This window comes from Elgaria multicarinata, chromosome 18 (genome assembly GCF_023053635.1).
Source record: "Elgaria multicarinata webbii isolate HBS135686 ecotype San Diego chromosome 18, rElgMul1.1.pri, whole genome shotgun sequence".
Classification (NCBI taxonomy): Eukaryota; Metazoa; Chordata; class Lepidosauria; order Squamata; family Anguidae; genus Elgaria; species Elgaria multicarinata.
Window position 1 is genome coordinate 2,346,803 of NC_086188.1, and position 24,704 is coordinate 2,371,506.

Below are 24,704 nucleotides of genomic sequence, written 5' to 3' on the forward strand. Positions count from 1 at the left end.
TTGGAGCCTGCCTGACCGCCAGAGGCAGGAAATTCCACACAGGAGGGGATCCTTAGCATCTACATATCATGAGCAATAGCTGGCGGAAAACTTCGGGTTAGTTTTCCTTTGAGCGTAAACCCTCTGGGGAGTGTAGGTCTTCCTTGGGGAAACTCCAGCACCGGCCTACTACGTCTTTTAGCCCCTAATATCCTACCATGCCCGTCCCCTGGTTATCTAGCAATTTGGGCAACTCTTTATCCTGGGCAGAGCTTCAAGATCCCGTATCTCAAATCCAAACTCTTGTTCTCCTCTCCCCCAGGAAGGGGAAGCTAAAATGCAAGTTCCGGGTCTGTTTATCTTAGTCCGTTGTGATTACTACGGAAAGGACAGTTCCGTGCAATTACGCTTGGGAGACGGCTTTCAAGAACTGCACTTTAATGAACCCAAAAGGAGGAACGTCGGCTCACGCTTCGCATTGTTTACAAAAAGAACAAAAAAACCGAACAAGGCAAAAACAATACAGCAAACAAAACAAAAAATGGTACAGATGTTCAGCGAACGAAAACGCCAAATGGTCCATGGAAGCGGAGTATCCAAGCCTTGAACGAGTGGCTCTTGGGAAGTATCGTGTCAAACAAAGCTTAAAATCATAATCTGGCATATCATTCACAAATACACAAATATTGATATAAAAAAAACAACAACCACAGACCAGCTTGAGCAAATCGTCAATACAGGTTCAATATAAATACTTGCCCCCTGCTCCCCAGTACTAAAATAGGCCATTATGGTGAAGTTGCTAGCATCTGCTATTTATAGTAACTTTATACAGGAGGAGGAAGAGGAGGAGAAAGGGGGGGTGCCAAACACGGGGGGGGGGGGCAAGTGTGGGCGCGTGTCTCTCTCTAAAGTGTACTATGTGAGAGAAGCCTGCAGTGGGATTTGTACAAACTAGAGCGATACGCTTTCACATTAAACTTCATTTCCTAAAAAGGTTTTGAAAAGAAAAAGAAAAAAGAAAGGGGGGGGGAATAACGTCCTCCGTAAAACGCACGTCGTACCCAACCTCCAGAGTGAGTCCTCCCCACGTTATCCCTCAATATGAGGGAGCGTTTAAAGCCATTTTAACCAGGTGCCCAACCCCAAACTCCAAAAACCCAACATCTTTGCCCTCTGATTCTCAGAGAGAGAGAGAGAGGGAAAAAAATCAACAGTTCAATTTCAACAGCTCCCTGCTCGGTATATCTCCGTAGGTGTGGAAGTTCAGGAGAGAGCCGGCGGGCGGCTGTTAACCGGCTCCTTTGCACACCTGCACGGACACCCACACCCACCCACACCCCATGGCTTCTCAGGCAGAGCTTCGCCTTTTCCGCCCCACCGGTCACTGCCCCTCGCTCACTTGTTCAGAAGCAGCCTGGCAAAGTCCGCGTTGGACATCTTCTTGGGCTCTTCGGCGGGCAGGGACGCTGTGGCAGGTGGGGCCTTGGGAGCCACCCCGTTCTCCGCCTTGGCCGCCGGGTTGCTCTGCCGCTGCAAAGCCCGGGGCACCATCGAAAGCTGGGTCCTGCCCTTGCCCCGTCTTTGAAAAGAGCACAAACACAACGGGGCCCTGCATTAGGAGCGTTCTTGACCAGGTGCTTAGGAAAAAGAATAGAACTGCGCGGCCTGGACGAGTTACGCAAAGTCTGACGTCTGGACTACTGTGCCTAGTCATGAGACACCAAGAGGGGGGCAGGATGCCGGAGCCCCGACTCCAAGCGTGGGGAATCATCGGCCGGCCACTTCTGCTGCTACCGCATCTCTCACCCCGCTTACCGAGAGGCCACAGCGGCCGTTAAGATCTAGAAACTTCCATCCAGGTTCCAGGACAAGACATCCCTACATTTGAGAAACTTCCAGAAGTTCAAGGCTGCGATGCTACGGGCACGTCCTTGGGAGGAAGCCCCACTGAACTCCATGGGACAGATTTCTGAGTGGACATACGCAGGAGCGTGCTCTGAAGCGCTAGCCAAGCCGCTTCCGAGGAGATACGGACCCATCCGTGATTGCGACACGTTTCAGCTAGCTGGACCAACGATTTTATTTAAATTGGCGGTTAGCCAGTCTTTAACCCTTAAGGCCTCAGAGAGCGGCTTGTAACAAAGGCACAGAAGAACAGGCCATGAAATCGATCGAAGAAACGGCAGCAAGTTGGAAATTCTAGAATTCCTAAAAATTCAAAAAAAACCCACCACCTACCGCAAGACTAAAAGATCTTGACAAAAACAGAGCGCTTCACCTGGTACTGAAAAGGAAAGAAAGACGGCGCCATTTTCTTTTCTTTGCGGTACTAGGTGAAAAATATCGCTGGGAAGGACGTTCCAGATAAATGGGAGGTTGCGATGAAAAGGTCCTCCCATCACAATGTGGATAACGTCACGATAACCGGAACTGCTCCTTAGCATTGGCAGTTCACAGCCTGGAATTGTTTATTTATTATCCTGCCTTTCCACCAAAAACAGTGCTCAGCAAGGTTTCCAGAACATGGCAGTGCTGCCTGAAACATGAATGCCCGGGGCTCAGGCCGCAGCCTCCTTCCCCCCCAGCTTGATATACTCACGCGCCATAGACCTGCCGGGGGGTCATGGTCTGAGCCGCTCTGCCCACCGCCTCGGACCTTTCGGGGAACCTTCGGGCAGGCGGGTTGCTGATGGCCACCTTGATCACGTGATCTCTGATCGTCAGGCCGTCCATCTTCAGTACCGCTTGGGAGGCCTGCGTTTCATTCTCAAACTCCACGTAGGCCAAGCCCTAAGAGCAGAGAGAGAGAGAGAGAGACGCTGTACATGGGGTGTGCTGGGCTTCCGGCTCACCCCCGCACTGGAGGCGCGTGTCCGAACGCCTCCCAGTGCAGTTCTCTCGTTTAAAAAGCGAGACTTCGGTGGTTGACCTGAGAGGGACAAAAACCACCGCTGGAGAATTAGCCCGCCTAAGGGTTCCCCCTTGTATATACCCTGGGCTAGCCATACCTTGGGTTTCCCGGCTCGGTTCGTGACCAGCCGGATATCCTTCACGTTCCCGTGGACTTTGCACGCTTCCTCCAGCTCCTCCTTCGTACAGGAAAAGGGCAAGCCGGAGATGAAGAGCTTGTGTTTTTCCAGGGCGGTGCTGTACTTGAACACCTGCAGGGGAGAGAAACGAAGTAACTCCAAGGAAGGCAGTTCAGACAAGGCAAGCCACGGACAAGTCCATTTTCAAATGCAGGATTTCAGTTTTCAGGTTTTACAGGGCCAGTGCCTGGCCCCGGACACTTTGTCTCAAAAAGAGAGAGAGTTAAATACCTGCTTTGTGTATACAGTGGGCCAACTGCTACACAGGGCACGTTAGGAGCTGGAACTCATCCGAGATCCCTCTGTTCACGGCGTCTGCTCCCCCGTTTCTGATCTGACTGTGTGTGGCTAGGGGCATGGACCCACCTTACCGCACATAAGCCAAGCCCTTAGGAGAGATGTTACCAGTCTGAAACAAGCATGCCTACACCCTAATTGGACCACAGAAGTACCTGCCCTCAGATTTTATCCTACTTCCTTCTCCCAACTGGCAACATCATTACTACTGACTTGGGGTTGAGCGGAGAAGGGGCAGGGGCAGCGGTACCTTAAAATCCGGGTTCTTGTTCTTGTCGACGCAGGGAGACACGAACATGGGCCTTCCCTCGACGTATTTGCGATCCAGGTGGAGCGCCTGGAGAGCCGACTTCTCGTCCTGAAATTCCACGTAACAATAGCCCCGGAACGTCCCCTTGTTGGTAAAGATGGGGCGGACTTCCACCACCTCCCCACAGTTTGCAAAGAGATCCTTCAGCTTGGCTTCGGGCTCCGCCATGCTGTAGGGGAGGTTGCTGACGAAGACTGTGACGCTGTCTTTCTCGCTGTCGTGGAAGATCTTGGGGGCGTCTTTCCACCTGGACGCCTCCGCCTCCGCCTTCTGTTTCAAATCCGCTTTTCCTGGCATGGTTCTGCCAAACAGCCCGGTTTCCGTCTCCATGTCTTCAACCTCTTCCTCCTCCTCCTCCTCCTCGACCACCAGCATATCACCGCTGCCACCGCCCTTGTGCCTCTTGGTGGGCTGTTCAGCTGGACAGAGAAACGTCAAGAGATTGAGACGCCTCCAGCGGACGCTGGCTGTTGCGACACGCAGGCCATGGCGGTACAGAGGCGAAGCGGAGGACACACAAGAGAAGGGGCCCGTTCAACCCTAAGCGACCGTTTCCCTTATGCCGTGTATCTACACCATGGATCCCACCTGCCAAACCCTGCCGGGGGGCTTCGCCACCATGCTGTGCTTTCCCATCCCTGCCCGTGAGGGGGGACTCTGCCTACAGAGACCCCAGTGCGTTTCTTCCCAGAAACCGAATCACCTCCCCACAGATCTTCAAAGAGGAAGGGAAAGTGGTGGGCACACAAGCGGCTCCTCTGCACACAGCACTACCAGGGAAGTCTGGGGGGCAGATACTGAGGCAGGCAGGCAGGCAGGCAGGCAGGAGGAGGGCGACTCCAATCCTTCCGCTAAGTGAGGACTCCAGGCAACTGGCCAGCCTCCCCCAGGCAGAAGCCTGACTCGCTGGGCCGCCGCCGCCGCGCAATTTCTTCAGGTCGCCGATTTGGGCGGCGGAGGGAGAGGAAGATGCAGGCCGCCTTGCCCTTTCCTACGCAGAAACGATGAGCCTGGGACCCCACGTACGCTGACCCAGAAGCCAAGTCTAAAGGCACCCGGGTGTGATAACGTCCCCACAGGTGCGCACAGGAGTCCAGCCTCCGCTCCCTTCTTCCCACCAGCTGGGACAGGCTACCGCGCAACCACGAAGGCGGCCCAAGCCGAGCCCATACCTTCTTCCTCCTCCTGCCCCCAGTCGCCATCATTGTCTGCTTTGCGCTTGTCTCCCGCCCGGGGTTTCTTGGCCTTTTTGGCGGCTCTCTTCTCGGCCCGAGTCTGCTTCCGCTGCTCGGCTCGCGTTTCTTCCTGCTTGGCCAGGGCGGCTTCCTTCTCTGCGGCCTGCAAAGCGGAAACGACACCGAGTGAGCGGGCGTTCTGGCGACGGCTCGGCCCGCCTTCTTCTGGACCGCAGGGGCCAGGCAAGCCGTGGGCACCGTGCGCCTCCAGAGCTGGCGCCTTTGCCAGCCTGTCTTCCCTGCATTAGACCGGGTGGGGAGAGGTCTTTGGATTATGCGGCTCAATGTCAACAATGGGGTGGAAGTTTCCAAAGAGGGGGAAAAAGAAGGCGACCAGTCAGTGTGGGGGAGCCAGGATCAGAACTACAAAGCCCCTGTACAGACAACACGCCAAGCCGTGGTTAGGCCGCGAACCCGTTTGCAGCCTATGTAACCGCCATGGTGAGGAATGGTTCACACGACACGCTGAGCCATAAGGTTCAGCTCGAAATGCCTAACCGCCGTGGCTTAGCGCGTCATTTGAACAGGGTCATAGAGCCCACTGGCTGGGGGATTCTGGGAGTTGTAGTCCAACACAGCTGGAAGGCTGTTGGGGAAAAGCAGCTTAGTCTAACTCGCAGGGCCCACACTGTGCAGCAGCTTTGCAAATCAGCCGAAATTCGTGCCTAAAAAGCAAAAAAAAAAAAAAAAGGAACAAGAAAATCCTGACCTTTGCTCTTTGTTCGTTGACTCGAGCAAGGCGGTTCTCCGTTTTCTGAACAGCGGCGTCCCAGTCTTCTAAAGTTCCTGGGAGCAGGGAAGAGAAGAGGGAGATGTTAGCCATACTTTCTGCCAAACCCGTGAGCGTCCGTCAAAGACTGAACGCGTCCTGCCAAGAGTTGTCGTAAGCCTTCCCAACAGCCTTACTTACTTAGAGCCCCGTCCTACACGTATTTAGACAAGAGGCAAGTCCTACAATTCTGGCTGGGGGATGCTGGGAGTTGTAGGACTTCTTTCTGTCTAAAACATGCACAGGACCCACGTTTCATGGGGAAATAATCCCAAAGCAGGGTACAAGCGATCACACACAATAAAATAATGCAGCATTGTCCAAGAAAAACGAAAACACCCATAAACAGTAACGTAATGAACAGTGTGGGTGACGCAGCGAAAGAAAGCAAAAAACCACCTCGTGCGATGCAGTCACACTTCACGACTGACTACCTAACCCAAACGCTCGACTCTACACCCCCAGAAGGGAGTCAAAAGCAGCCTACCTTCAATTCTTTCTAGTGTAAGGAGCACCTCACAGACGTGCTCTGGATAATCGCTGGTGCACTGCACAGCTCGATGGAGCGCCTTTCTGCAGTGCTGGGTGTCACCATGCGCCCTACAAGAAGATGGGGAGGGGAGTTACGGGCTGTCTCTCACACACAGCAAGCCACCTCCACAAACCATCTTTATTCATTTATTACATTTATATTTATTACATTTATATCCTGCCTTTCTTCCTCCAAGGAACCCAAGGCGGCGTACAGAATCTTCCTCCCCTCCATGTTATCCTCACAACAACAACCCTGTGAGGTAGGTTGGGCTGAGAGTCTGTGACTGGCCCAAAGTCACCCAGTGGGTTTCCATGGCTGAGTGGGGACTAGAACCCGGATCTTCCGACTCCCAGTGCAACACTTTAGCCACTACGCCACAATGGCTCTCTTTGGCTCTAAGCAGCCTTTGAATAAGTTGTACGGTCACCATTCCGCGGCACCAGAGTTTTCAAGGTGATTTCATAAGCTAGGAAACATTGCTTGCGATTCGCATGGGACCCGTCATTTTCAAATGAGGCGCAAAGTTGGGGCCGGGGGGGGGGGGGGGGATTGGAAGGAAGTAACACAGCAGAGGAGGCAGGAAGGCAGCTTGAAGACTGCTTTACAAAGGAACATAACCTAGAACCAACAGTGGCTTGGGCAAATGGTCAAACCACATTCACACGGGCCGATTTTAAGAGGAATGCCTTCAAAACGTTCGTCTCGCTCTCCTCTGCAATCCATCTATCACCATTAAGAAGGGACCGGCGTAGTTTTCTGTCTTTACAACAAATAAGGAACAGGGAACCATTTTCTCCTGCAGCTCAAGGAGGTTTACAGTAGCCCCCACATGCTACAATAACCTCTCGTTTGGATTACTGCAATGCTTTATATGTGGGGCTGCCTTTGAAAACGATCCAGAAGCTTCAGCTGGTACAAAACAGGGCTGCCTAGTTACTAACAGGGACTGGCCGACGAGACCAGTCATTTTCCAGCTTCATTGGCTGCCAGTCCAGGTCCGGGCCCGATTCAAAGTGCTGGTATGAACATTTAAAGCCCTAAACGGCTTGGGGCCGGGCTATCTAAAGGAACACCTCCTCCCGTATGTACCTGCCCGGACCCTAAGGTCATCCTCAGGGGTCCTTCTCCGCGAGCCCCTGCCAAAGGAAGTGAGGCAGGTGGCTACCAGGAGGAGGGCCTTCTCTGCTGTGGCACCCCGGCTGTGGAATGAGCTCCCTAAGGAGGTTCGCTTGGCACCGACATTATATGCTTTTAGACGCCGGGTGAAGACCTTTTTATTCTCCCAGCATTTTAACAGTCTACAAATAAATTTTAACTTGGTGTTTTAAATTTGTAATTTTGCATTGCTGCTGTTTTTATCTGGTTGAGCTTTTATATTGTATTTTATATTATGGTTTTATACTGTTGTTTTATACTTTGAATGTTTTTAATTTTTGTGAACAGCCCAGAGAGCTCCAGCTATTGGGCGGTATAGAAATGTAATAAATAAATAAATAAATAAATAAATGTGATGCACACTGCAGACGGAGTAGCGCTGCCGAGGGGGCCGGGACCAGCGCACGAGCGTTCACGCCAGGCCAGCTGCCGGGCCGCTTACCGCTCCAGGTTGTAATACTCCAGCCACATGTTGGCGTACTTGGAATTCCCTTTCGTCATGATGTTGTCCCAGAGTTCCCGGGCCTTCTGCATGTTGTTGCACAGGCGAGCCTGAGGAGAGGAAGCCCCGCGTGTAGGCAGCGCTTTAAAACACGTCAAAGGCAGGCTTACAACCACCACCACCCAGCTCCCTGCCAACGGTGGGGCAACCAAAACACCGGAGGGGGTGGGGTGGGGGAGCCAACGTTACCTCGATCCTCGCCCAGGTCTGCATGATGGTGCACGACGGATCCCCGCTTTCGCTAAAACCTGCAGGCAAAAGGCAAACAGAACTGTTCCTGAAAGGTTTCTGCGGAATAGCAAGGGATGAACTAACGAAGGCTCCTTAGGAATAACAAGGGATGAATTAACGAAGGCTCCTCCTCCCTCAAATGTCCCCCAGCAGGTTGAGCTGGGGGGGGGAGGGAGCAGGGCCATCCCACCAGCCCTGCTGAAAGAATCCCCACCCGCCCCGGTTCCCTCCACACCCCTTTGTCTGGTGAGTGTCGTGTCTTTTCAGACTGGAAGCCTAATCCTCCATAAGCCACTCTGGGAGCCTTTTCGGCCTAAGAAGGCTTTAAACGAACGAAGCTCTGAGGCAAAGGTCTCCAGTCCAGTAGAGTCCCAAGTAGACAGATTCGGAAGCTCCGGCAACCTGTGAGGCACCTTGGGTCAAGCGCTCGGGTGCAAGCTTTGAACACGGCACTTGGCGAACTTCAGCAATTCCAGAATAGGGTTTGAGCTGCTCTTGAGGAGGGGGGCAAATAGCTAGGGAAATCACTCCTCCCGAGGGGGCTTCTATCGCACCCTTTGTGCTGGCTGGGAATGATGGGGGTTGCAGTCCAAAACATATGGAGGGCAGCAGGTTGGGGAAGGCCGTTTGGTTGGGAGGCCACACCTCTCTCCCTCTCGCTCACACATCGGCTAGGTGGGGAAGACCGGCTGCAACGAGGCTCCCACGTTCATGAGCAACAGGGCCTGAAATACCAGGAGCGGCGCCGCAAGAGAGGGAGGCCTCCACCTTCATGCCCCGGCCTCCGGAGGCATCGGCCCGGCAGAATAGACCAACCTCAGCCTCAACTGGCCTTTTGAACTCCAACCCCCATCAGCCCCAGACAGCTGTAGAGAAAAACATCCAGGGAATTCCCAAGTTGGGGAAAGCCAACATTGACCTTCGGGGACCTGGGCTGGAGGGGGCGATTTTTAAACCGAAACCAGGATTGGGGAGGGATTCCTGTTCGGAGAAAGACAGATTCCTTGGAGCCAAGGGAGGAGGCAGACTAGGCCAAGCGGGGCGAGCAAATGCAGAGCCAATGCAAAAGGGCCCCCCGCCCCCATCAGAAGCTTTTGACATGACGCCACCGCAGGAGGAAGACCCACACGCCCACGCCGCCACCCTCTCCAAAGAGAAGCCCCCAACCTACGCTCTTCCACTTCTTCCTTTAGGTACTCGATCGCGTGGGCAAAGGCGGAGCGCAGCTCTCCCAGCTCTTTACTCGAGTCTGAAAAACAGCAGGTGGAAGGAAAGCATCCGTTCAGGGGCCGCCGACTCCCTGCCCCAGCGCCACCTTTCGGGGGTGGTTCAAAGGAGCAAGGCCATGGACTGGGGCAGCCCTTCTTCCCCCAAGCTGACGCCCTCCGGATGCGTCTGAACCATCACACACGCTGGCGCTGGCCGTGCCAGCTAGGAATGACGGGAGGGGGAATCCTACTCATCTGGAGGGCACCGGCTGGCAAAGTTCAGCCTGGCGTGGAGAATGCGGAGAGGGAGACACTGATCAATCTCTCGCTCTCCTGTGAAGCTGATGGGTGGGAGATTCAGAACAGATCGAAGGAAGGGCTTCTTCACACAGCGCATAGTTAAACTGTGGAACTCACTGCCACAAGAGACAGTGATGGCCACCATTTTGGATGGCTTTAAAAGGGCGGGTGGGAAAATTCCTGGAGGAGAAGGCTCTCCATGGCTACGAGTCCTGAGGTAGCCATTTTTGGGGGTGGAAAAATCACCAAGAGATGAGACTCCCATTCAACTGTCTTGCGAAGATGCCATTATCTTTCATGGAAGAGAAGGCTGTCCATGGCTACTAGTCCTGAGGGCTATGTGACACTTCCAAGAGCAGAGGCAGTCAGCCTGTGTGCACCAGTCGCTGGAGAACATGGGCAGGAGGGCGCTGTTGCACCCCTGTCCAGCTGGTTGGCCGCTGTGTGAACAGAGCGCTGGACTAAGTGGGCTCTTCTGATGTTAAGAGAAGAGCTATGGGAGGAATCTGAGAGGAAGAGGCCTGCAGTTATGAATGGTCCTTGCAGGAAGGAAGCAGCAACTCTGTTCACAAGGAAGAGCTGTAGCTCAGTAGGACACCTCCTTTGCATACAGAAGGGCCCCAGGTTCTATCCCCGGCATCTCCAGGTAGGGCTAGGAAGGAATCCTGCCTGAAATCCTGGAGAGCCGCTGCTGCCAGCCAGTGTCGACAATCCCGGGCTAGATGGAGCCTAGACATACTTGCTTTCTGCAGGCGTGGAAGCACAGAGGGTGCGGAGGCATCTCAAGTCACCTCGCTGGCTGTTTGAGAGAACACAGCCTCGGAGGTCGGCCTTGTCCTAAGCAGCATTCAGCACTCCTCAGTGCCGAACCCCGTGCACAGTTACCTTGAGTAAAATCCACCCTTCTCCGCAGGTAATCCAAGTAGGCCTGCCAGATTTCCACGTAGTCGGTAGCCTGGATGAAGCCGGCGTTCAGCGCCTTCTCAAAGTTTTCTAGCACGGGCAAAAGAAGACAAACAGTGTGAACCTGGCGCCGAGGGTCCTTCCAAGCTGCGACATCCCCCCACGCCTGTTAGCTGCGGGATCAGAAGCAGGGTCCAGGCCCCCAAATTTAAGAGTGGCAAAGCTCAGAGCCTCCCCTCCCTCCCACGATAGCGGGTTATGGGCTGTGGTCACTCACTGGGCAAGTTCGGATGACACGACAGCCCAGCATGGGTTAATTAACCCTCAAGGGGCCGCGACGCGCACTATCCCCCATTGTGAATATGCAATCCCTAGGGGTTACCAGGGCTTGTTGCATTGTCCAAACTCGACCGGGGAGGCGTATTTGAGGGATAAACAACCCTCACATAACCTTAAAACATACCATGGGTTACGTGAGGGTTGGAACCCCCTCCGGTCATGTTCGTACGACACAACGACCCACAGCCAACGCCAAATGGGAGATGCGTATTCATAACGGCAGACGGCACACACCGTGGCCCTTCGAGGGTTAATTAAACCATGCTGGGCTGCCGTGTCATCTGAACCAGGTCAAACACCAAGTGATGCATCCTGACAAGGTGCCCCTCTTGGTGGAAGCTCAGCCCTGGAGCCCACGCTAAATAAATCAAAGCGTATCGCAAGCTGCCCTCCTTGTATAACATCCGACTTTACACAGAACGTTTCCGAGCTCCAGGAAGCAAATGTCTGGTTTCGGATTTCGTGAGCGCTCGGTCTCACCTGAGATCAGCCGATGTTCAACGTGATGCCTCTCCATGGCCAGGAGGTACTTGTTCCACAGTTTGACCGTCCAGGGGCAATTCCTGACCGCCCGCTCGTGGGCAGAGAGCACCAGCTCTTTCACTTTCAGCTGTCGGTCCTGGGAGATCAGATCCGAGAGTTACATTCAGGGCCGTTTATTCACCTCGATTCCACAGGAGTCTCGAACGGGGCACTCTTCAAATACTGAAAAGGTTGTCCCACAGAGGAGGGCCAGGATCTCTTCTCGATCCTCCCAGAGTGCAGGACACGGAATCACGGGCTCAAGTTACAGGAAGCCGGATTCCGGCTGGACATCAGGAAAAACGTCCTGACTGTTAGAGCAGTACGACAATGGAACCAGTTACCTAGGGAGGCGGTGGGCTCTCCCACACTAGAGGCCTTCAAGAGGCAGCTGGGCAGCCCTCTGTCAGGGATGCTTTGGACTCGATGGCCTTATAGGCCCCTTCCAACACTACTATTCTATGATTTGGGTGCTGGATTCTACTTTGGGGGAATCTCTGGTAGGAACACACACACAGCCCGCAAAGTCTCTAGCCATCATGCAGAAGATAGTCCCTTGCCTCTCAGCTCAAATTAAGGAAAGTGAGAGCAACTATGCAGATCTGCATTACGTATACACGTCAGAGGATTTGGATCTGGGTTCCCGAAGTTCTGCTCCTTAGGCTGCCGGAAAGGGTGCCGCCCCAGGAAGCCACGAGACAAGAAGGAAGCTGCTTATGGGCTCCTCACCAGGTACTGGGTGTAGCGTGCCCACAGGTCGGGCACAAGGCAGTTCTCCGCCAGGGCGCGCTCGTAGGTCAGCTGGATGCGAGCCGGGTCCCCGGCCTTGGTTTCAAAGTCAATGTAGGCTTGATATTCGGCCAGCTTTGGGGTCTCGGCTATTAGCTGGAATGAAAGCAGGAGGAGAGGAAGGAAAAGCGCTTCAGGATGGTGAGAGAGGAGCCCGGGGGGGGGTGGACAACAAAGAAGGGTTTCGTCTATACTGTACAGTGCACGGAAAGTGAGATTTAAAACTGAGGCGGCTTCTGGGGAAAGCACACAATTGATTTGAGCAGCGATGACATCGCAGGCTGTATCCCGAGTATCTCTGCGGAAGATGGTTGAGGTCTCTGGTGAAGGAGAAAAGTAGCTACCTGCGACCGAGCAAGGAAGCGCCTTACCAGGGCCTCTTCGTAGGGTTTACATTTCCCCATCTGCTGCAGAGCCTTCTTGTAGTTCTTAGCCACCGCTTCCGGGACCGGATCCTCGGACCACTCTTCGTATTCCGCATAAGCGGCTTCCATATCTTGACATGGGAGATGGAAAACCGCGTCAGGCGCTAGCAGAGGCGGCGGAACCTGAACTCGGCTCCACACATAACGGACTGCCGAGCAATCGACAGGCAGGGAAGGAAGGAGCTCTGAAGGAAACCCTTTCTGCCTAATAAGTGACACGAGAAACCAAGAGACAGGAGTCGGTCTCTCAAAGGAGGGCAAAACCAGAACCAAGCCAATATCATTTCTAGAGCCAGGTTCAAGCAAGCCTGTGCCCTTCAAATGTTTTGGACTACAACTCCCACAATGCCTTTCCACCGGCCATGCCGGCTGGGGCAGACCAGAGCTGTAGTCCAAAACCTGTGGTTCAAGCCTCTCCCTTTTCCTCAGCGATCCTGATGAAGATCGCTGGGAGAGGAGGAGGTGTGTGTGTGTGTACACCTGTATGTGTGCGCAAGGGTGCGGCCACCCATTCTCCCTGCAGCGATGATGCCTCAGGAGCAGAAAGGTTGCCCACCCCTGCTGTAAGGTAAGCCGGTAATGTCGCCAATTAGAGGGCTGAGAAGACTGGGCAAGTGAAAACGCCTCGCCCAAGGCCACCTAGTGAGCTTGTCACAGGTGAGACGTGAACCAGGAACCTCCTGCCTCGCAGTCCACGCACTCTTAGCCACGGCACAAAGGCAACTCCAAAAACTCAAGCTCAACAGAACTCGCACCGTTTAAAAGGGAGGAGGTGTTGGGGGAAGGAGAGGGAAAGAAGTGGATTCCAAGAATGAAAAACAACAGAAGGACCAGCCCCATGTTAATTTCCAGGCACAAAAGTTACCCATTTTTCAGGTTTCTCCCTGAAACCCACCCCCCTCCGTCCCAGTCAACAAAGGCGCCTGAGAAAGGAAAACCCCCACCACTGACGGTTCGTTCGCAGGGGCTCTGCCTGAGACACGCTCCCCTGAGTGGGGCGTGGGAGGTGGCATTACTCAAAAGGGACCCTAACTCTTCCCCTCCAAGCTCAAAGAGCGCCAGGCCTCTGCCTCCATCTCCAGTGCAAAGCAGATCTGGGCGCTCCAGGCACATGCAGCCCCACCCCCAGCCCGGAGCCAGGAGACCTCGCAGGTCCTCACCCAACAGCGGGATCCCCAGCTGGCGCCTGAAGAGCGCGTGGATCTTTTCAAGCTGCGCGCTGACGGTCTGCTGCTGCTCAGGGGAGGGGACGCTGCCGGCGCCCGGCTGGAGAGAGAGAGAGAAAGAAAGAAAAGGTGGGTGTCAGGCTGGCTGCCTGACGCAGCAGAAGCCGGAAAGGCTACGGGAAACGGAGCGCCAACCTCATCCGAGAGCAAGAGCCACATGCACAAAACTAACTCCAGCTCCCGGGTCAGGAAGTGGCACCAGCAGCCCCGTGACCCGCTATTTGGAACGGGGAGGCAACGCAGACCACCCGAGCGCTGGCCATTCCCTCCCGGACTCGGAGATGCCGTGGCGTCGGGGAAAGACTCCCCTCAAAAGCCCCATCCGCACGCCCTTCTTAGCGGCCCAACGCCTCGCTAGGCCAGCTTCCAACCCACAGGACTATCAACCCAGAAGTTAAGGTATTGTCCCCGTCTCAACAGAATACAGCTGCCCTCGTGGGGATTTACCACCACAAGTATAAATTCAGGATAACTAACGGTACAATCCTAGGCATGTTTAGATCAAAGAAGGCCTTACCATCCTCCCAGCACGCCCCATGCTGGGAGGTTTTAGGCCTTTTTTCCGGTCCAGACGTGCACAGGGCCGCGCCCCAAGCAAGCGAGGGCTTTACCTGCACCGTTTCCAAGATGGCGTTTTCAAATTCCCGATAGGCCTCCCAAATGGCAGCTCCTTTCGTCACGTGAAGGCCGACGGCGGTCAGGGCCCTTTCGAATATGGAGCGAACTTTGTCTATGCCTCCCTCCTGGCCGATGCCGCCAATTGAGTACTGGGCATACTCCAGCCAAATTTCAGGACCTAGAAGGAAGCACCGCTATGTTGCTTACACAGTTCTGCAAGGTACCAGGAAAGGGCCTCAGGCTAACTTCTGAACCTACCATTTCTTCCAGAAAAGTAGCTTCTTTTAAGAACTGTTAACACTGAATTGTTTCGTTTTACGTTGCTTGCATCTGCATTCTTTAACCGATGAAGTTTTATTTATTTATTACATTTTTTATACCGCCCAATAGCCGAAGCTCTCTGGGCGGTTCACAAAAATTCAAACCATCATAAAACAACCAACAGGCTAAAAGCGCAAATACAAAATACAGTATAAAAAGCACAACCAGGATAAAACCACGCAGCAAAACTGATATAAGATTAAAATACAGAGTTAGAACAGCGAAATTTAAATTTAAGTTAAAATTAAGTGTTAAAATACTGAGAGAATGAAAAGGTCTTCAGCTGGCGATGAAAGGAGTACAGTGTAGGCACCAGGAGGACCTCTCTGGGGAGCTCATTCCACAACTGGGATGCCATGGAGGCCTTTTTTTATCCCCCATGGAGGGCTTTTTTTTAAAAAAAAAAAAATACACCACCCAACCAACTCACAGATATAATCTTCCACAGCTCGCTCAAAGAGATCGTAGATCTTTTCCCGCTCCGAGTTTTCTGAAGCCATCCGAATCTCATCCTTCAGCCAGTCTAGCCAGATTTCTGCAAAACACAGGAATGAGAATTAGGAAAGAATATACTCTTAAGGTATGAATGTGCCCTCTCATGTTATCTGTATTAGATTTTGGGGGAATAAGTCTGCACACCAAACTAACACGCTGACTGACCTTCCGCTATTCAGTAATCCATTCTTAACGTGTATATAGCACGCTACTTGCTAAGAAGCCATCAAAGCAATTACATACCATGAGCACACACTGTGCAAACTGAGTCCGTACATTACAAGCCAAGATCATGGATACGGTTGTGGGCTCTCCCACACTAGAGGCCTTCAAGAGGCAGCTGGACAACCATCTGTCAGGGATGCTTTAGGGTGGATTCCTGCACTGAGCAGGGGGTTGGACTTGATGGCCTTGGAGGCCCCTTCCAACTCTCCTATTCTATGATTCTATGTATTTCATTTTTACAACCGTTTCGATAGTCTCTCTGTTTAGTTTGCATTAGAGCTGGGCCAAATATTATGACCACCTTCTCAGGGCCATTTGTCTCCCACAAAATTGGCAGGGCATCGTGGGGAAGGAAGGCTGTGCGTACTAGTAATTTTCAGCAGTGGTAGGGGGCTCACCGTTAAGGCAAACTTTGTTTTCTCTCTTAATAAAGCAAGCAGTTACCAACCTGCCCTTGTTCTTCGGTGCTATAAAATGCCACAACAGGAACAGCGCTACATCGTGACCTTTAACTTCCACACACAGGTTTTACATCTAACATCTCCAAAAGTTTACTATATGGGCCAAGAGTGTTTACACACACACACACACACGCTGCATCCCATTCAAATTCTAATATATTTTCACGAGATAATAGAGCAGATCAAACTACGGCTTCCAGGAAGAGCCGAGAACACTGCCTACCTTCAGTGAGGGGAAAGAGTTCGCTCATCTTCTGACGGGCTCTTCGGAGTTTGATTAATTCTCCTTCCTGATGCAACAGTTTGATCAGATCCAGATGACAGTTGTAGTCAAACGCATTGATGGATAGCTTAAAAGGTAAAGACAAAGCAATGTTTTATTGGTTAACTTTCACTGGAAACACAGCTGGCATTTATTTACACACCCAAAAGACGCAAAGGCAATTGTGTTCTTAACCAGGCACACACAAGCAATATAGGGTGAACCGCCCAGAGAGCTCCGGCTATTGGGCGGTATAGAAATGTAAATAATAAATAAATAAATAAATAGGGACCTCCACTTAAACACCAGTGATCTCCATGCACACATATCCCCCATATTTTCTTTATAATATCGCAATTTGTAGTTTGCATCAGGAATTCTCTACCCCAGTGCTTAGACCAGGAACTTAAAAGCCGTAACCACCCCCCACACACAAACACACAATCTAGTGATGTTCATTTCCATGGAAATGTCAGTGGAATATTAAATACCACAATACCGCCATCAGTTATTAAAGAAAAGGTATCTGACCTGGAGAGAAACAAAACTCATACTAACAAATAAATAGTGCATCTGTAGCAATTTATATAAAAAACTCCAGACTGTATGCTTCTGCGGCGACAGTAGAATCATCCACCTATGCAACACCACAACAAAGTCGCCTGCCTTTGGAGGAAGCGGCTGCCTGTTGTGCCTCTACATGGGTCTCAGCTCTGGGCTCACCTCCTTTCAAACAGAGATGCAAGAGGCTCATTTAATTCCAGCAGAATCGCCTGCCTTTGAATTAGACTGCCTGTTGCATCTCTACAGGAGTCACTGTGCTGGGTGTGCCCAGTGAAAGCCTGCGCGGGGGGGGGGGGGGGACACACGCACACACCAGGGGGGGGGGGGGAATGGGGTGGGCAAGCCCAGAAAAAAAGAATCAGAATCTTTTAACTGTCTTTTTCTGGGACTTGGAGGGAGGGAACGAGGGATAGTAAAACTAGATTGTGTGTGTTTTTTTGTTCTTTAAAATCTGATTTTTCTCCTTCCCCCACCCCCTGTATTCCTCCCCCCCTCAGCCCCCAAAAGTCAAGAGACGTGCTCAGAACAGGGACTGAGAAATCCTTCAGGAGTCTCTCCCTATGCAGAATCCCCTACTCTCAAGAGGAGGCTACCCGCTGCATCCCTGCAAGAGTCACCGCCCGAGATCTGCCTCCATCCAAAAAGCCGTCGGAGGAGTCAAACTGGGAGCAGGGACTCCTGCAGAGGCACAGCAGGGAGAGAATAGGAGTGATTAAGGGTGCAATCCTAGACAGGGGGGAAACTCCTACAACTCCCAGCATGCCCCCAGCCAGCCATGTTGGCTGGGGCATGCTGGGAGTTGTAGGACTTCCCCCCTGTCGAAATACCCGTAGGATTGCGGCTTAAGGGCTCGTTCTGCCCTCTGCTCCCCCCCCCGGGGGATGAACTCCGAGCAGGCCAGGCAGGGCCGGCGAGGGGGCGTGGCTTCCCCGGCTGAAGCCCCGCCCCCGAGCCCCTCACCTGCTCCTCCAGGCGCTGGATCTCGGCCTCGTTCTCCTTCTCCTCATCCTCGCCGTCGCCAGAGGACTCCTCGGACTCCGACTCCTCGCCGCCTCCGCCCTCGTCCCCGTCGTCTTCCGAGCCTCCCGCTTCCCGCAGCTCTTCCTCAGCCGCGGCCGCCTCAGCTCCGCCACCGGCCGCCATCTTGTCCAGCCGACGCTCTCTCGCGCTCTCCCCCGCACCTCAGCGAAGCTCCGCCTTTCCCCGGCGAAAGCCCCTTCGCCCGCCAAGCGATCGGGCTGCCCTTCAGGCTGCCTGACTAAGAAACACCCCCTCAGAGGCTGCATCAATTCGGAAGGCTTTGGAAACGGACCGTTTCCCCCCACTTATAATGTAAGGTTGTCAAGAAGGATTATCTGAGGGGAGACGGCGAAGGGCAAGTGCCGCCATCTGGTCCTTTTCAAACAGGCAGAAGTTTAGACAGCCCCGCAGGCAGTGTGAGGACTTCAAGGAAGGTCAGTGTGTCTCACGCCGTTGCCCGGACGCGCGGGAAAGGCAGGCTGGAGCCGCCATAGGGAGTGTGGCAAGGGCCCGCATCCGCTGCAATGGCCAATAGGAGGCCGGCTAGCCTGCTCCAATGCGCGCAGGGGGGGGTTCCATAGGATTGCCCTGTCCTCCGTATTTATTTGGTATGCGCCAGGCGTTGGGTGTCGAATTTTAGATTGTAAGTTCCTTGGGGCAGGGACCTGTCCTCTTGTAAGTTGTACAGCATCATGCACATAAATGGGGCTGTATCAATAAATGTGATTATGATTGAACGCTTGGATCGAGGCGGGGAACAACATTAGAACAGGAATTAATACATCTTAAAAATTCATAATTTAACATTGATCTGAATAGGCCTGCCGGAAAAGGCTAGTCTTTATTGCTTTACTATATATATATTTTTAATACCCCCAAGTTAACCAATGTTCTCTGGACAGGTTACAAACAGTTGAAAATATAAAACAAACTTTTTAATTATTATTATTATTATATTTGTATTCTTTCCTTGCTCTCCTGCAAGAAAGCCAAAAAAAAAAGCTCCAGCCAGCAAACGGTTAATTTCTTCCCTGGGAAGACAACAAGAAAGAGAAGTGGGCGCGGTCACGTGGTGCCCGCCGCGGCGTCATGCCCTCAGTTGTCGCGCAGGGGAGTGACGTCACAAGCGCGCCTTCTCTGTATGTGTCTTTCCCCGCCCCTTTATTTATCTCCGTCGCCAGCGCCGTCCTTTCAAAACAGACAAGATGGCGGCGCTGCGGGCAAGCGGCGTGCGAGCTGCGGCGGCGGCGGCTCTTCTGAGGCCTGGCCTGGGCCTGCAGCAGGCTCCTCTCGCCCTGGGCTACCACGAGAAGGTGGGGAAGGAGGGCCAGTAGCCCTCGCTCAATTGGAGTGGGGGGATCCGAAAGATAGAGAGGGGGTAATGGCGGGGGAGGGGGTCTTCGTGTGTCAGGCTTGGAAGGGGCTGGGCTGGTATTTTAAGGGGGTGGCTTGAAAGTGTGTGTTGGGGGGGTTAAATGCCATAAAAAGAGTTGGAGTCCAGGGGACACTCCCCCCAGATTTGGAGTCCAGGGGACACCCCCCCCCAGATTTGGAGTCCAGGGGACACCCCCCCCAGATTTGGAGTCCAGGGGACACCCCCCCCAGATTTGGAGTCCAGGGGACACCCCCCCCAGATTTGGAGTCCAGGGGACACCCCCAGATTTGGAGTCCAGGGGACACCCCCCCCAGATTTGGAGTCCAGGGGACACCCCCCCAGATTTGGAGTCCAGGGGACACCCCCAGATTTGGAGTCCAGGGGACACCCCCAGATTTGGAGTCCAGGGGACACCCCCAGATTTGGAGTCCAAGGGGACCCCCCCAAATTTGGGTTCCATAAGGATTTGAGGAACCCTAGTGGGGTACACAAGAGAATGGGGGTGTCTTTGGGATGGGGTACATACGTGGCCCCCTATAACAAGGGGGCTGTAAATTAAGGGGTAGCGTGTCACAAGCAGGTAGTGGGGGAAGAGATGAGGGAATTCCCCACAGTATGAAATTTATTTATTTCTTTATTTATTTATTACATTTTTATTCCACCCAATAGCCGAAGCTCTCTAGTTTTCTGTGAGGTGGGGCAGCCGATATAGGGGGGAATTGGTGCTTGATTTTGCATTTTTCCTCATCCCTGCCTTTTCCCCCGAATTGTCTTTTAGGTCGTCAGTGTGCAGGCCGGGACAGCCTTGCTCTTAATTTATGTACGGCGCTTTAGATATTTTAGGGGCTTTGGAAAGATTGATCATGATGGTGCATCTCGTAAGGGATACTGGATCATAGAACTAGAGAGAGTCTTGGAGGACACGTGGTCCAACGCATATACACACACCTGGTTCGTTATAGGATATCCACTGCTGGAGGATATATTTCTTTGTATAGATTTCTGTCAGATCTCTCCAGCAGGTGGCAATGATAGACAAGAACAGTTCAACCCTGTTCTCTAACCTTAGGGAGTCAGCAATAGAGCAGGATGGAAATACTCGTTTGTCTTTCTCCTCTAGCACTTTGATGAGAGCAGGAGAGATTCTAAAGAGAGATTTCATATATCTCCTAATAGACTTGTCTTTCATTAATTTGTTTGAGAAACAGACTAGATCATCTACGATAGTGGGAAACCACGAGGTTTTTTGCTTCTAACTCCCACTATGGAAATTACAGTAATCGAGCCATCTGGACTGATTGAACCAAAACGGCCTCAGGGGTGGATTTTGGAATAACTTTCTGGGCATTTGTGCTTCCTCCTTCTAGGTGTGGGAGTGACTTGACTGTTTTCTCGTCAAGCCTGCCAAGAATTCATTGATACCCTTCGCCTACCAATCCTTGCCTTTGAATTTTCCCTTCCAGGTTGTAGATCACTATGAGAACCCCAGGAATGTTGGTTCCCTGGATAAGAGTGCAAAGAACGTTGGGACTGGCCTTGTGGGTGCTCCAGCCTGTGGTGATGTCATGAAACTGCAAGTAAGTTAGTGCGGCCTTAAGGCACCCCTGACTGTTACGCAGTAAAACTCTTCCAGCCTGTCCCTGTCTGTTTGCGATCGTAAGTGATCCTCTCCCCACTCCCAAAAAGAATCGATTGGTAATTAACGTCATTTAAATGCCTTCAGGTTGAAGTGGATGAAAACGGGAAAATCATTGATGCCAGGTTCAAAACGTTCGGCTGCGGGTCAGCAATCGCTTCAAGTTCCTTGGCTACTGAGTGGGTGAAGGGGAAGACAGTAAGTCCTGCCTGTTTCTAGACCTTGGTCTGATTTCAAGAGGCTTCGCTCCTGCTTTTTCAGCCATCTAGGGCACTTAAACCAGGCTCCTCCAGTCTTGGCAGGGTGGATTTCTACGAGTAGATCTTCCACATGTTAACTGAAGATGCTGAGCATGTGGAAGTCCATTAGTTATATTTATTTACTTAAGCATTTTTATGCCGCCATTCAGCCGAAAAATTCTCTCACGGCAGCTTACAAAAGTATTTCTTGACAGTCCCTGCCCACAGGCTTACAATCTAAAAGACAAGACACAAAAGGAAAGGGGATTGGGAGGGAGGAGGAGGGGGGAAAGGAAAGCAAATTCAGTCACTACAATCTTAGTTGCAAAGTTCAGCAGTTACAGTTGACAGTTGACATCAGGAGGGAGGGGGCTCTCAGCTGGAGCTTGACCCAGGCAAGATGGAAAGGTGCCTGGCTGCTGCTTCCTCCCTCACTGGTGGCCTCTCCAGAGACAGTTGGTAGCAGGAGGGAGGGGGCTCTCAGCTGGAGCTGGACCCAGGCACGATGGAGAGGTGCCTGGCTGCTGCTTCCTCCCTCACTGGTGGCCTCTCTAGAGACAGTTGGTAGCAGGAGGGAGGGGGCTCTCAGCTGGAGCTGGACCCAGGCACGATGGAGAGGTGCCTGGCTGCTGCTTCCTCCCTCACTGGTGGCCTCTCCAGAGACAGTTGGTAGCAGGAGGGAGGGGGCTCTCAGCTGGAGCTGGACCCAGGCACGATGGAGAGGTGCCTGGCTGCTGCTTCCTCCTTCACTGGTGGCCTCTGCAGTATATGTCAGTTATACAAAATGAACTTGTGTAATTGGAGCCAGCTTACAAGAAGTTACTATGGAAAACCTTGGCTGGGAACAGGAGTATTAAATTGGCATACTTGGGATATTTCAGGTTGATGAAGCCTTGAAGATCAGAAACACAGACATCGCTAAAGAGCTCTGCCTTCCTCCAGTAAAATTGCACTGCTCCAGTAAGTGACTCTTTTTTTTTGTAAACTGTCGCTGCTCAGCTTGTTCTTTGGGCTTCTTCTGTCTTTTCACATGTGACGTTGAAGAGAGGAACATTTCAAGGCCCCCAAATGCAGACTCTCTGTGGTGAACATCAAAAGAGAGTTTGAACCCCCCCTCTTTGCAGTATGAAAAAAAACATTGGCCTGCCGTTATAGGATTGTGGTAAAGATTACTGAAAACATTTATTTATTTGTTTGTTTATTTATTTATTTATTGCATTTATATACTGCCCCATAGCCAAAGCTCTCTGGGCGGTTTACGAAAGTTAAAAACAGTGAACATTAAAAAGTATACAAAATTTTAAACCATCAAAAACAGTATAAAACAACGGTATCCATTTAAAAACAACCTGGGGTCCGTTCATTTGTGTACATTCATTTGTACACAAGTGCTATTATAAATATAAGTTTTCGTGCGTTCTAAACTGGCTACGAGAACGTCCCTCAAAACTTGGGTTCTTGAGTCTGTAATGCTTTGATGGGTGATCTCTCACTGTTAGTAAATGACCTGAAATTGTGGGTTTGATCTGCTAGGATTTGGGCTCTTCTCCCAGAGTCTTTTGTGTTCGAAATAGGTTTGTTTGTTTCGCTTCCGCTTCTTAAACCAGTTCAACATTTTACTCTTTCTTCCTTCCTTCCTGTTCCCCCCAGTGCTGGCAGAAGATGCCATCAAAGCTGCCTTAGCAGATTACAAGTTGAAACAGGGACCGTTGACTTCCAAGGCAGAGAAAAGTGCTTCCAGCGCATAGAAGCCTTTGGTGTCAAGGCCTGGAAGCCTGCCCCCGGCTTCGTTCCAGCTGTAATTTGGTGCCGTTCCAGTAAGGAGCCACAACATCACCTTAGTGCATTAGAAAAATGCACAGCATACGCGCACAACGTTAGACTTCCTTATGTCCAAGTGGGCAGACACGGCTTCCCGCAACGTCATCTTGAGCTCTCTGCCACCAGCTTTTCTCTTTCCTTTGTTTCCACGTGTGTGAAAAGAGCAAATTGTCTTGTGATTTCAGTGTGAGAATTTCACTATAATCTTTAGCAAGTAATCATTTGGGGCCTTCCGTATGTAGGCGGCGGGGGGGGGGTTACCTCAAGGTTTGCTCGGGAATGGTCACTTGGGCAGATCGAGGGACCTCGGGGTTGCGATAACACCTCCAACCCTTCAGTAAACTTGAGGAATTCTCCCCGCAGACAGGGAAATGCAATAGAGCAGCAGGGAATTTTCAGGGCAAAAAGACAGATAGCACAGGCGGGCCCTTTTGCTGTATTTCTCCAGGAGCAGGTGTTTGTGCTGTTGGTAGCACATCCGCCTAGCCTAAAATCAAGGGAGGGGACCTTGCCCCCAACAGCAGGCTAAGGCAGAAGCTACCTTTTCCTTCTCCTTATTTTCCAAGAAAGGACTGGATCTTGCCTTGACGAAGCTGTTTATGCACAAATTTCAGATGTATGTGAAGTGTAGCGTACGCTATATACATATATACAGAGATAATATATGACTGTGCTCCAGTACAATAAATTGCCTGTTAATTTCACACTTGGTCGTGTTGCTACCTGCCGCTTAACGAATTACTTACCTTTCATCAGCTGCGTCATGATTCTCTTTTTTAAAACAAACAACTATCCTACCTGTGAACCCAAGAGATGTACCCTGTTGTCCCTTTGAATCAACAGGCCTTAATTAGGTAGGCTCAACACGTGGCTAGGGTACCTTATGCTCTATCGGCTCTCTTTTTATTTTCAGAGGTAGTTGAGCTCATGATGGGTGGGGCATGATGGGAGTTGTAGTCCATCGCATCTGAGTCGGTATGCACAGGATTGGGCTGTAAAGCTGCAATCCTGTACAGGCTTTCTTGGGAGTAAGGTCCATTCAGCTTGGCAGGAATTGCTTCGGAACAGCCCTGCATGGAGTTGGGCTGCACTGGTAGTAATAGTTTTGTTTCTCTGTGGAGGCTGAGGAAGGGGAAGGGGTTCTCAATTTTAAACTGGAAACAAAACTATGACATCCGGTGGAGGGGAGGAGTTTGCGTATTAGAAATGGCTTCCGTCACAACATGAGAGTGCTGCTGGAGCGGGCCCAGTTCCCCTCGAGGCCACCTCATGCCTCATTTGCAAACTCGGCTGGTAAGTGCCAATAAATTTATAGCCCCAAAGAGGCCACTAAGAAACGGAGGAGGCATCAGCTAACTGGGAGAAACTCTTAAGGGTTGCGCAAATGCAAGCAGCGCTTCAAGGGCTGAGCACGTTCCGTTGGCACAGAATTTCAGGTGACAATGGGGAAAAGAAAAAATGGGTTTGGGAAGGAAAACTGGGAGGAAGTGGGAGAGAAGTGATGCTGCAACATTTTGTTGCAGGTCCTGCTTTTAGCTGCAGTACAGGAAGGGAGCCCTCCTCTTCCCCCTGTGGCCTTCCCGCGTCTGGTCATCAAAATCTGCTCGCCTCAGGCTGTTTTCAATCGCCTTGAAAAGCCGCAAGCCCCTCCAGAGGGCAGCCGAGCGTGCTATTCTTCGGAAGGGAAGATTAAACAAAACCCTCCAGCGAGGGAGAGGTGCGTTCATAGCGGCATCCACGTTTTGACCTCTGAGGCATGTGGATCCTGCTACCCAGAAGAGCACACTGCTGTGGGCTTCCGGAATAGATCAGAGCTTCACTTCCAGGTTCCTGGGCTGCTTTAGGACCAA

At 52.0% G+C, this 24,704-nt stretch overlaps 2 protein-coding genes across 2 annotated transcripts; one reads left to right on the forward strand and one right to left on the reverse strand.

The window, feature by feature from the left end:
• Positions 1–400: 400 nt before the first annotated feature.
• SART3 (spliceosome associated factor 3, U4/U6 recycling protein) lies at positions 401–17,920 on the reverse strand. Its single transcript, XM_063144381.1, has 19 exons — positions 17,724–17,920; positions 16,161–16,287; positions 15,187–15,291; positions 14,429–14,613; positions 13,752–13,857; positions 12,538–12,662; positions 12,107–12,262; positions 11,336–11,474; positions 10,499–10,606; positions 9,277–9,354; positions 8,064–8,122; positions 7,815–7,924; positions 6,170–6,282; positions 5,623–5,699; positions 4,851–5,016; positions 3,619–4,097; positions 2,991–3,143; positions 2,582–2,772; positions 401–1,561 (listed from the first exon to the last, which is right to left on the reverse strand). The coding sequence occupies exons 1-19, from the start codon at positions 17,904–17,906 to the stop codon at positions 1,378–1,380; spliced, it is 2,844 nt and encodes a 947-aa protein (XP_063000451.1). The 5' UTR covers positions 17,907–17,920; the 3' UTR covers positions 401–1,377.
• A 1,032-nt stretch (positions 17,921–18,952) lies between these two features.
• Positions 18,953–23,558, forward strand: ISCU (iron-sulfur cluster assembly enzyme). Its single transcript, XM_063143953.1, has 5 exons — positions 18,953–19,096; positions 20,622–20,735; positions 20,882–20,992; positions 21,915–21,993; positions 22,684–23,558. Exons 1-5 carry the CDS (start codon positions 18,989–18,991, stop codon positions 22,779–22,781), a joined length of 510 nt encoding a protein of 169 aa, XP_063000023.1. The 5' UTR covers positions 18,953–18,988; the 3' UTR covers positions 22,782–23,558.
• The last annotated feature ends 1,146 nt before the right edge of the window (positions 23,559–24,704 follow it).

What these genes read in the sequence shown, in the direction of transcription:
- ISCU (XM_063143953.1), top strand. Translation starts at nt 18,989, where the DNA reads ATGGCGGCGCTGCGGGCAAGCGGCGTGCGAGCTGCGGCGGCGGCGGCT. An exon ending in CCCTGGGCTACCACGAGAAG is followed by an intron (nt 19,097 to 20,621) that starts GTGGGGAAGGAG and finishes TTTCCCTTCCAG; the next exon opens with GTTGTAGATCACTATGAGAA. An exon ending in AGTGGGTGAAGGGGAAGACA is followed by an intron (nt 20,993 to 21,914) that starts GTAAGTCCTGCC and finishes GGGATATTTCAG; the next exon opens with GTTGATGAAGCCTTGAAGAT.
- SART3 (XM_063144381.1), bottom strand. Translation starts at nt 17,906, where the DNA reads ATGGCGGCCGGTGGCGGAGCTGAGGCGGCCGCGGCTGAGGAAGAGCTG. An exon ending in TACACTAGAAAGAATTGAAG is followed by an intron (nt 5,700 to 6,169) that starts GTAGGCTGCTTT and finishes CCCTGCTCCCAG; the next exon opens with GAACTTTAGAAGACTGGGAC. An exon ending in CCCCGGCAGGTCTATGGCGC is followed by an intron (nt 1,562 to 2,581) that starts GTGAGTATATCA and finishes CTCTTTTCAAAG; the next exon opens with ACGGGGCAAGGGCAGGACCC.